Raw genomic sequence first — 11,848 nt, forward strand, 5'->3', positions numbered from 1 at the left:
TGTCATTTTATTTTTTTGTGATCAAATTATTTTTTGTTTCGGGGATCAATGTATACATATAAAGATCAGAGAATTTAGGATTATGAAATATACCTTAGTTTGTGATGGAGTACTTCATGTACCGTTAGCAACTGCCATTAAGGTTATATATAACTGCTCAGCCTCTTGCCAATTTGTTGGTTGGTGCAAGCCACTGTTTTCAAATATATGCTCGAAATACTGTTTAGTAATGTTTTCTTCTTCATCGAAATGAACAAGGTTTTCTTCTACGAAACGAATATGATCATCAGCGACAGGCATAGCTAGGTTCTCTTCTCCCCCGCTCTTCTCTGGAAAATAGTACAGTTCATCGGGTATTCCTGCAATTGTATCGTGTCTGGAATTTCGAATCCTATGAGTATTCCACTGCTCTTTCACGTAGTCCAGATCTTTCTGGATAACATCAGAAAAGCATAACCAAAGACATTCACTTTCCAATTCATTATCCGGATTAAAGATATTTCTTTCACAGAGATCTTTAAAATAGTTGATCCACCATGTAGAGCGATTTTTTCTAAGGTAAGACCACCAACATTCAATCCTTTGGTTTGCAGGTGATGTCCCAAAAAAGTGAGCGTCCGCTTGCGAACGAAAATGGCATTGCATGGCTGCCATTGTGCCATTTTCTGTCCCACAATCAGTGCGTAACTTTACAGGACAACCATATATTTGTACACTTCTCAGAAAAAACGAAGCAGGAATTTCGGGTTTGTTATTAGATCTAGCAACATGGAGCCATATTATTTTTCTGCTCCACCCATCAATGCAGCCATGTATGGGGAACCCATATGGCTTGAGTTTGTCGTACCCGTCTGAATGCCAGCAATAATTTGGTCCTGGGACATGATATGTTCTTCTACGTAGCCGCTTAGCGCGTCTATATTGACAACCTTCTGGGTCGAGTTCCCTCATAAGATGTTCAACTACACGCCGCTGAACTTGTAACCCTTGTGTCCGAAGGGCATGCCACATAGAACGGTATCCTCCCATTTTACCTGGCCCATTTAGTAAATCGCTCATTACTCTACGTACATCGTTAATATTGAAGTTTGGCGATCTCCTTCGAAGACCATATTCGCTCAATCGGTTCCTTAGTGTTCGTTCCGAAATAACTATGCCGTGTCTTTTGTGTAAGAAATCGATTATACTTTTGTATTTGAATCCTCTTGAAAAATAATATTCTATTAAACTTTGTTCATCTTCAGTATCTGCATCAGAGCCAGAGGAGAGTTCCCCATCAGCCATGTTTTTATCGTATATGAGTCACGTTAAATGTATTCACCCCATTCATATTTTAAATGTCATCTCAGAAATTATTTGTGAATTTCAATCCCAGAAACATTTTTCTGTACTATAAAAAATATCTCCGTACTGTAAAAATATTTCTGTACTGTAAAAATATTTCTGTGCTGTAAAAATATTTCTCTACTGTAAATATATTTGTGTACTGTAAATATATTTGTGTACTGTAACTATATTTCTGTGCTGTAAAAATATTTCTCTACTGTAAATATATTTGTGTACTGTAAATATATTTCTGTGCTGTAAATATATTTCTCTACTGTATATATATATATATATATATATATATATTATATATATATTATATAATATTATATTATATATTTATATAAATATATATTATATATATATATATATATATATATCTGTGTTGCCGTTCTGGGCCACCGTAATTATACCATAGGCAGCCCAGAAATCTGTTTATACTCAGTCTTCGACTGCATTGTTTACGCGCGCGGTCAGCTTCTCCTGCCTGTACTAATTACTGTATTATATATTAATATATAATACAGTAATTAGTACAGGCAGGAGAAGCTGACCGCGCGCGTAAACAATGCAGTCGAAGACTGAGTATAAACAGATTTCTGGGCTGCCTATGATTATACACGGTGAATTCGGTCGAAAATTTAGTCTTGTTTTTTTTGTTAAACCGTAAAAAGTCCTGACAACATTCGAGTTTCCCTCTAATGTAATTAAAAAATATATATATTCCATATTTATGAAAGTATAAATATATTTATAAGTTTCTTCAAAATTTTGCGAAATGACAGTTAGTTATGCAGGTTTAAAAATACAAATATTTGTTTCGACCAATCAAGAGCTTAGTAGTTTACACTGGCGCATGCGCATAACGTAGAAGACCGCATAGAGATTATAAATAAAACTAGAGGGGGCATCGAGGAGAAATTGGGGAGCGCGTTAATGGGGGGCAAATTCAAGTCCCGGATGTTCACTCATCCACGATGTCCGAGGCCAAAATATGTCGTTTTTAACGAGTTTTTTTTATTTCTAAATGGTTTTTTCCCTAAAATATCATCTCAGGATATCTAAGGTAGTAAAACCAGTTCCAAAAAGCACTGTTTTCCTTAAAAAACCGGCAAAGCGACCTGAAAAACGAATATAATTTTTTTAATATAAATTTTAGTTGTTGCTAACGTGGTTGCTAGGGAGGCATTGATCTAGCCAATCAGCGCTTGGCTTAGCATCCGGGACTTGAATTTGCCCCCCATTATCGCGCTCCCTTTTTCGACTGATGTTTTTGATACCAATGCCTCCTCTAGTGTTATTTATAATCTCTATGGAAGACCGTCCATGGCGTGAGGTCCATTGCATAATGGCGGACAACTTTGATTTCGCCTTTGCACATCGTGGGTGTAAATATCCGAGCGGAATTAGTACCCTCGCACGGTGCTCCGCACCGGCTCGGGGAAAATATGCCTTCACCCAAAATTTAAGTTTTTAATTAAAAATTTTTTTGAAAGATTTCTCACTCCTCGCGAGATTCAAAATGGCGCAAACGGGCACGGCATGAAAAAATGTGGGACACGTATTCATGATAAGTACGCATTCTATGTCTGTTATTTCTATGGTTTGCGATCCATCTATACTGACCATGAGTAGAAATACGTGAGCTGGTTCCCTTAACTGTAAATTTTGTAGCGAAAATGTTTCATCGTTGAATCTAAAGTCTTTCCAGAGTTTTTCCTGATTTATCTCTTCGCAGAAATCCGTTAAATCTAAAAATGGAATTGAAAACAGTTACTTCTTTCTATATATATGGATATTCTATCCTACGCCACAGGAGGAACACTGAAATATACTTACGAATTCCTTGTTTGTTATCCTTATCCGAGAGTTTAATCGTTTCCATGACAAGATGCTTAACTGCATGTTTGTTTATTGATATCTCTAAACAATAAACGCTTTCTTCAATTCAAGATTTGAATTTGTAGTGAAATTATCTATAGCTAGTGGTGCAGTTATAGACGAGGCCGTAGGCCGAGTGCAATTTTGACATTTCGAGTTCATTGTATGGTCAGCTAGTGCGTTTATTTGTAAACATAACACGAACATAAAGCCTATAACACTTTTAATATACAATCTGAGTTCATTGATTGCTGCATTGAAGATCTAGTAAGCTTCGCTGCAGGCTGTCAGTTTTGAATAATCCATAATTTTCATGGGTTATTGCGAATAAACCACGATTTTCATGGGTTATTGCGAATAAACCACGATTTTCAGGCATATGGTAATACGCGGACTGGACTGGACTTGTAAAACACTGACGGACTGGACTAAATTAGTGAAACACGGACTGGACTAAATTAGTAAAACACGGACTGGACTAAATTAGTAAAACACGGACTGGACTAAATTAGTAAAACGCGGACTGGACTAAATTAGTAAAACGCAGACTGGAATCGATAAAATTTCTTTAATTACTGCCAAGACTAGTGTTCTGCCCTTTCTGCGCGCCGAGTTTAGTTGTCTTGAATCTCGACTTTTTCTCAGTTTGTATGTCAGCAATTCAGGGGGGTTACGAAAATTAATTATGCTCGCCGGGCGGAGTTTGACGCTGCCATATTCATATAGTAAACAAGTAAGTTCGTAGGTGACTAGAGACTTGACGCTGAAGCAATCGACAAATTATGGCAATTTTTATCCGAGGAAATATTAATCATAGTGATGACTGCGGTTTGATGTTACCTCTAGGGGTAAACAGTATGTTTTTAATAGTTTATTAGGACTTTTTAAAGCCCACAATGGCAATGGTCGCTAACGACATTAAATACTTTTTTTGTGGGTAGCCTGCGCGTGCGCGGCTTACCACTATGTAGTCGAAAAAGTGTCCGGATTTTTATGTGTGTGGGAATTGTGTGTGGGGGTCATTGACTGGTGTGGGTGCCACATCTTCGGTAATCGTCGGATATACGAAAGATGACGAACGGTGGTTCTTCTACTTCCGGAAAATAAATACGTTTGTCAAATTCTAAAGCGAAGACGAATACTTTAATTAAACGAAAAAGCGGTGATCGGTGAGCGTTTAATCTACAACTACAAAGTTACACTAATAGAAAATAAATAAAACATTACCTTATTCGGCAAATGGTAGTAACAAGTTGCCCTGTTTTATAAATTAAAATGCACTATTTAATTTCACCTGTCAATTTCTTGCTTGTGGACATGCAGCTATTAAACTAAGTATATTACCTTATAATTTGGCAAATGATAGTAACAAGTTGCCCTGTTTTATAAATTATAACGCACTATTTCACTTGTCAATTTCTTGCTTGTGGACATGCAGCTATTAAGCCGAATGCTTTGGAGTTTGAAAAGAAGCATTTATTTGAACATAACTAACAAAACATATTTTTTTAAAAAACAACTTTTAACACAAGTGCATTTCAACTGAACAAAAATCTTTAAAATATTGTTCAGATACATAGATGAGCCCTTTGAAATTGTTATGCTGAAATGTTTGAAACAATTTTGGACTCTTTGTTATATATGTGACTATAAACAAGAACAAAGTTTTCTGGTAGCCTTACTGGTAAATGCTACTCATACCTTCCTAGTAACTACTACTGAGCAATGCACATATTATGCACATTTATATCAATGATGAATGATGGCATTCAATGTTGACTGATTGTCGGACTGATTACCACAGTGATAAGATATTGTCAACTGATAAATTTAAACTTGGAAAAAGCCACACAGATTATTTGGACCTACGAACTGGTGCTATTACGTCCAGCTAATTGATGCTGTTAAGTTATCTGTAATCAACATTGCAAACCATCTGTACCTTTCTACTGGATCAATGAAATCATACTATCATCTTCAGTTATAATGGTGAACGTATTGCCAATAAACTTTGGAAAACAAGTGGTATAATCTTACTGGAACAATAACGTTTAACCTTTATTGAATATTAACATAACTATAACATTGATTTATCAACAAAATAACCAATCTTGTATGTAACAAAGAAATGCTGATAATCAAAGGACATCAAAATGAAATAATTTGAAAAAGTCTGAAACCTTCTTTTTCTCCTTCTTAACTAAGCTTTATGTTATCAGATGATGTGTGCCACCATCCCGGAACCTTACTGTCTTTTTTGTTCTCTTCACCTATTCTGCAAAAATTTCATTTCCTATCTCTTGTAAAAATACTTATATATGTTTTGATCTGTCTAAAATGTATTTAATACAATAAAATATAATAATATATAGCTTGTGTACTAAATTGACTTCGTTATAACTGTATTCAACCAGCTAACTATAGGGCGTTTATTCCCTTGTCTATGGCATTAGAACATAAGACTAGAAAATAATATTTTATTGCATCAGTTGATATTTACTTGCCACTATAGCAGCTTTATCGCAGTTAATAATGTTTTACAGGCTACCCACATGTACGCATTGCGTACCTATTTTTAATACAAGGCGACAATGCCGACAAAAGGTATATAAAGGCGATGATAATCACTTGATCAATTTGCCACCAGGTGCCGTGTATTTGTCCGCGAAAGACCTGCCAAAACTTGTTAGTGTATCATGTTTTAAGAATGAGCTTTATTTCGACATCTGAGCGAAATGAACCGCCCATCGTGGTTAATGACAGTGAACCACCCATTGCGGCTGACTCAATGGTCACAACAAATGATGGGGAAGAAATTTGTGTAATTGACTACAAACAATTAAGAACTGCAAGGGCTTGTTATCATTCATGAGGCATTCCCTCTCATTATAAACTCCACATAGCAATTGCAAATACATTTGTTAAATATAAATATGTTCTTTGATAAAGCATATGGAGTGTTTCTATCTGTTTGATTCACATAATTGTTTTGGAATGTCCAATCCTAATGGTACAGCAGTAGTATTGCAGTTTGCAAATATTTCAGATTTAGAGCAACATTTGTATGTTCTTTCTGAGGCATAGCATTCTAATTTGTTTGAAATTGTGCCTGTTTAGTTTACAGAACTTATTAATTGCACCTCAACCAAAACTGGGAATTTTATCTAGAGTGTAAGGCTCCGAAAAAATAGAGAATTACAAAAAGCTAAACATTCAAAGGAAAATGATCATGAGAGGCAAAATAGACTAGTATATAAGCAAACAACAGTGTAATGAAACTGACGTGGCTTGACAATATAGACTTAATAGTGCAAATGTAAAAGCCTTGGTAATCAAGACATTTGTCTTTCAGATGTTTTCTTCAGATGACTTGTCCGATGCACTTCTGTCAATCCCTGATGTACGTCAATCCAAGATTACATACAACTCAATGGCAAAAAAAGTTGATTAATAAAATGCATTTGACATTTTCTACTGTGTTGACAGTCCCCATTATCATATTAGAGATGTTCTATTATTTTTTTTTGTTAAAAGTGTACCCTTTTATAGATGGTATTGACATTTAACATTAAAAACTATTTATAGCACATGAAATTGACATTTAAATTTGGTAGTGCATTTGACATAAATTGATCTTACTTTTATTTGAAAAGCATGTAAATCTTCTTCAAATAAATAATATACCAGTTGAGAAAACATAATGTAACCCCCCCCCCCAATAAGTCAATAACAAACACTTATGTATGGCACTGTATTGCATGCATAATGTTTGTTACTATTAATGCCTTATTAAAAAGGTATCAGTATTAATTGCTTGTTACTATTAAGATGTAAATATTTCAGACTTCATCAAATAAGTGTATGTAGTAAGTTTTAAAGTGTTGTAAGTTTATCTATTCAGACTTAATCACTGATATCACTTGTAAATAAAGTCTTTCAAGCTAATATATAGTTGTTTTCCCAAGGCTGCAATTTCCTTGCGATAGTAACTCCTAGTTTTATAATTATTAATTAACACAAGAGATTTAAAAAATCGTATATACTTTCCCAAAGTTTTGGAAAAGAAGAGTAAGAAGTTTTAAACTGTAATTATTAATTATATTTCAAGATACTCGCCTCAATTTAGCATAAAATTATGTCAAATCACAATTAAAGAAATTTTATCGATTCCAGTCCGCGTTTTACTAATTTAGTCCAGTCCGTGTTTTACAAGTCTAGTCCAGTCCGCGTTTTACCATATGCCCGGTTTTTCATGGTTATTGTGAAAAAATTATGATTCCCATGATCTGTCGCCAGGCAACAAGTAACCACGTGATTTCTTTTGACCAATCGCGTGAGTAGATTTAGGCATTTGATTTCGGCCAATGCACGAAGATTGTATATTAATATGTATTAAATTGTATTAGGTTATTAGACATGGCTATAGTATCATTCGGGAAACCCGCAATTCGAAAAACTTTGATGAAAGCGGCTCTATTCAAGAAATATCATTGCTCGATTATTTAATCCAAATATATGCTGGCAAGTATGGAAATCCCTCATTTCTCAGAGTTCTTGAGAGTCCGGGAACACGAGTGCTGGGCTACCTATGGTCTCTCATTGAGAGACCATCGGTAGCCCAGCACTCGTGTTCCGCGCGCGTACACGCTACTCCATAGGAACCCCAATAAATATTGTTGAAAGAAAAAGTAAATAGTCCAGTTACGTTGCGAGTTCAGTGACGTCAGTGATCGCGAAGCAGCATATAAATATATAGTTATTGAGAAATTGAGAAGGATGGAAACTCTTGAAATAATATAAACATACATACGAATTTCACTCGCAAAATTTGATATCAAAATAACGAGAATCCCTCTAATAAATTATCACAAATACATTTTAGATACTCCAACAACATTATTCCATTAAAAATATTTTAAAAAACAAATGAAAATGCACAAAAAATGTACAAAACTTTTGCCTATTAGCCGAAAAATATCGTGGGACCATGCGAGACATAAAATGCGGTTTGAGGAACGAATCTGATTGGTCAAAAAATAAACAAACGACGAGTGCTTGTCAAGCATACGGGGGGTAAAGTTAAAGTTTAAAGCAAGTTGAAAAACCGGTTTAACCTTTGCAGTCTTCTTAAAATTCTAGCCGCCCATTTGCGTTTAAAACGTTCGCATAGAAATGGTATTTATAAATTTTCAACAGGTATTTATACAAACTTTAATTTTTTTGTGTCTTCACGTTTTTTTTCAACTATATATTTATCATAGGAAGCCCAGACAAATGAGTTGAAGTTAATAAAAATCCGTAAAACACTTGAGATATGTGTTAAAATCAATATTAGAACCCATGCTGCCATTTGACTATGCAACTGGTGACGTAACTTACTATATTATTGGGAAGGATGGAAACAAATTACTATAGTAAAACGGCATGTCGACTGCTAAATGCCTACCGTAGGTTTAAGTTGAATAATCAAACTATACTTATAACCAAAATAATGCTGAATTCAAAAGAAAGCGCTGGAAAAACATACACAAACTTTGTAAATTTGCCCAAATTTTCGTGAATACATGCGGGATGTAAGTACCTACCCAAAATGGCGGCGGCGGAAGAATCTGATTGGTCGAGAAAGGTAAACAAAGTATGATAAACCAATCTGATTGGTCGAGAAAGGTAAACAAAGAATGATCGGCCAATCAGATTCTTCCGCCGCCGCCATTTTGGGTAGGTACTTACATCCCGCATGTATTCACAAAAATTTACAAAGTTTATGTACGTTTTTCCAGCGCTTTCTTTTGAATTCAACATTATTTTGGTTATGAAAGTATAGCTTGATTATTCAACTTATACCTACGGTAGGCATTTAGCAGTCGACATGCCGTTTTACTATAGTAATTTGTTTTAATTTGTCAACATGTTGAAAGTTGAGGCGAGAGTTTCCATCCTTCCCAATAATATAGTAAGTTACGTCACTAGTTGCATAGTCAAATGGCAGCGCCACTGGAGCACGCTACATACATGGTTCTAACAGTAGTTTTGTAGCATATTACATACTTTAATTAATTTTAACACATATCTCAAGTGTTTTACGGATTTTTATTAACTTCAACTCATTTGTCTGGGCTTCCTATGATATTTATATGCTTCGCGATCACTGACGTCACTGAACTCGCAACGTAACTGGACTATTTACTTTTTCTTTCTACAATATTTATTGGGGTTGCTATGGCTACTCAACTTTATCACCAATTATCAATAATATATCACATACATACATGTCAAACTTCGATAAAAACTGAAAAACTACTACAAAATACTGCAAAATTAATAAATATAAATGAACTTTGGATATATTTTCTAAATTCCGACATAGTTTTTAGCTTCAAAATGTATTCGGAAATACGGAAATTTGTTCATTCAAAATAAAGTTTTTGAAAATACATTGTCGAAATTTTCTTGTCGATAGGCGGGATCCAATGGCGGGATCCAATTTACCCTACATTACGTCACCTTCGGAGATATCCGGAGTCAATCCTATTGGCTGCTCTCTCATGGAGCAATCTTCGGAAAAATTCCGACTTTTCAGCAGCCAATAGGATAAATAGGATTGACTCGGGATTTTTCCGAAGGTGACGTAATGTAGGGTAAATTGGATCCCGCCTATCGACAAGAAAATTTCGACAATGTATTTTCAAAAACTTTATTTTAAATGAACAAATTTCCGTATTTCCCAATACATTTTGAAGCTAAAAACTATGTCGGAATTTAGAAAATATATCCAAAGTTCATTTATATTTCTTAATTTTGCAGTATTTTGTGGTAGTTTTTCAGTTTTTATCGAAGTTTGACATGTATGTATGTGATATATTATTGATAATTGGCGATAAAGTTGCCAACCTTAGGATAAATTAACATATGCTAATCACTGAGTAGCGTGTACGGGCGCGGAACACGAGTGTTGGGCTACCTATGGAGAGACATGCATGCACCTCTTAAAGGATAATTCTGTTCCGTGAATTACTCTTCAAATAAAACAGCTAATGCGAAAGAGGGGTTCTCACAAAAAACAGGCAGTTAGACATGATTCACGTGGCCATTGCATGGGAAATATATAAATCTGAACGTAATAAAGTTCAGGGGTTAGGTGTCAATTGGGACGAAAGTCCTGTTTCTTTCTGCTGTCACAGTTGTTGTCTGTCTTGTGGTGTGTATACTTGTATATGCAGTTGTTTGTTCACATTTTATCCCATGCAATATTCACTTCAATTCTTATTCGCCCCCCGCATCATCGTGTTGCACAGCATGAGGTTCGCAGTCTGATTTTCTATACTGCACATATAATAATGGAAAAATATACGAACCCTCGTGCACGTTCGGTCTTTTTATGTTTACCACAACTTACGTAAACAGTATACGAATTTCTCAACCATCAACATATGCTATATTAATAAAATCGAACCGCAAACCGTGAAAATCATCAACTATAGTATATGTCCAGCATAATTATGTTATACATACGCTTTACTTCTGCGGCATTTTAAAGCAAGTTTAGACATTTTATAATACATACTGTCACAACTTACTATTATTGCCACGGTTTTCAAAATCTGGATACCCATAGAGAGCGTGGATTAAACACAACGATTCGACCATTAATTTTACGTTACGACTGATTTTAATAGCAAACTCGTTGTGCTCAACATTTCGATCTTCTGTCATTTTTTTCAATTCAAAAATATACTTTAAAATCATAAACAAGAATTGCCTGATGTCTTCAAGTATTTTGCTGCGTTCTTGAAGGAAGTACGGTTCGAATGAACTCATATTCAGTTGCCTGATTTATTCTTTAAAATCCAACTTCACGGGAATGTGTCTCCTGCCGACGCTTTGCTTTATTCTAGGAAGTGTATAAAATTTCCAAGTATAGCTTGTCGCAAATGACTTCCGCTCAACCGATTTTTGAGTCAATCGGTTGACTAAAAGCTTTAGCCATCAACCGTGGCAGCGTAAACAGTCACTACGAGGAGCACAACAATACCCAGTCAGGCACCTATATAGACGAGAAAATACAAAAGCCAGCAATTTGGCAGGGGATTTTTGCAAGGAAATAGCTAAAGATGTAAACAAAGAAACATGAACATATTACGAACATCAAACTTTACATTACCTTATCCTTTTGAGGAATAAATGCTCACTCCTTCATGCAGTTGCATTCTCACTTTGTTATTTCTCATCATAGCTATTTCCCATTCTAACTTAGGTTATTTCTCATCCAGCAAGCAGTAGTCCCTTTGATAATTCTGATTCGTTATAAAGCCTAAGTTGCCAGGAGACTTTGCTATGCATGCGCAGTCGCCTATAGAAGAGTATTTGGGGTAGTAAATAACCAGCGTGGTATAATAATAATCAGTCGTTTGGTTATAATGCTCTTGAAATGCCATCATTGCTAGTAGCTAGTAGTACAGAACAGTTGCTTTAATATCGACTGCGTGGGGAACAGAAATGCATATTTATAGTTACTTTAGTTTCATGGACTAGGATCATGCATAGAGTTTCATTTCACTACCTTATTCCAAGATAATATAAACGATTCCGTTGTGAACAAGATATATATACATAATACAATATTCTATGCCCGAACTTCCTA

The 11,848-nt window shown here is 35.2% G+C and overlaps 1 protein-coding gene across 1 annotated transcript; it reads right to left on the reverse strand.

Moving 5' to 3' along the window:
• Nucleotides 1-114: 114 nt before the first annotated feature.
• LOC114531276 lies at nt 115-1,307 on the reverse strand. The gene has a single exon (XM_028552912.1). The coding sequence runs from the start codon at nt 1,282-1,284 to the stop codon at nt 115-117; it is 1,170 nt and encodes a 389-aa protein (XP_028408713.1). The 5' UTR covers nt 1,285-1,307.
• Between the last annotated feature and the right edge of the window lie 10,541 nt (nt 1,308-11,848).

Source organism: Dendronephthya gigantea, unplaced genomic scaffold (assembly GCF_004324835.1).
Source record: "Dendronephthya gigantea isolate DGI-Jeju-01 unplaced genomic scaffold, DenGig_1.0 000070F, whole genome shotgun sequence".
Lineage (NCBI taxonomy): Eukaryota > Metazoa > Cnidaria > Anthozoa > Malacalcyonacea > Nephtheidae > Dendronephthya > Dendronephthya gigantea.

What these genes read in the sequence shown, in the direction of transcription:
- LOC114531276 (XM_028552912.1), bottom strand. Translation starts at nt 1,284, where the DNA reads ATGGCTGATGGGGAACTCTCCTCTGGCTCTGATGCAGATACTGAAGAT.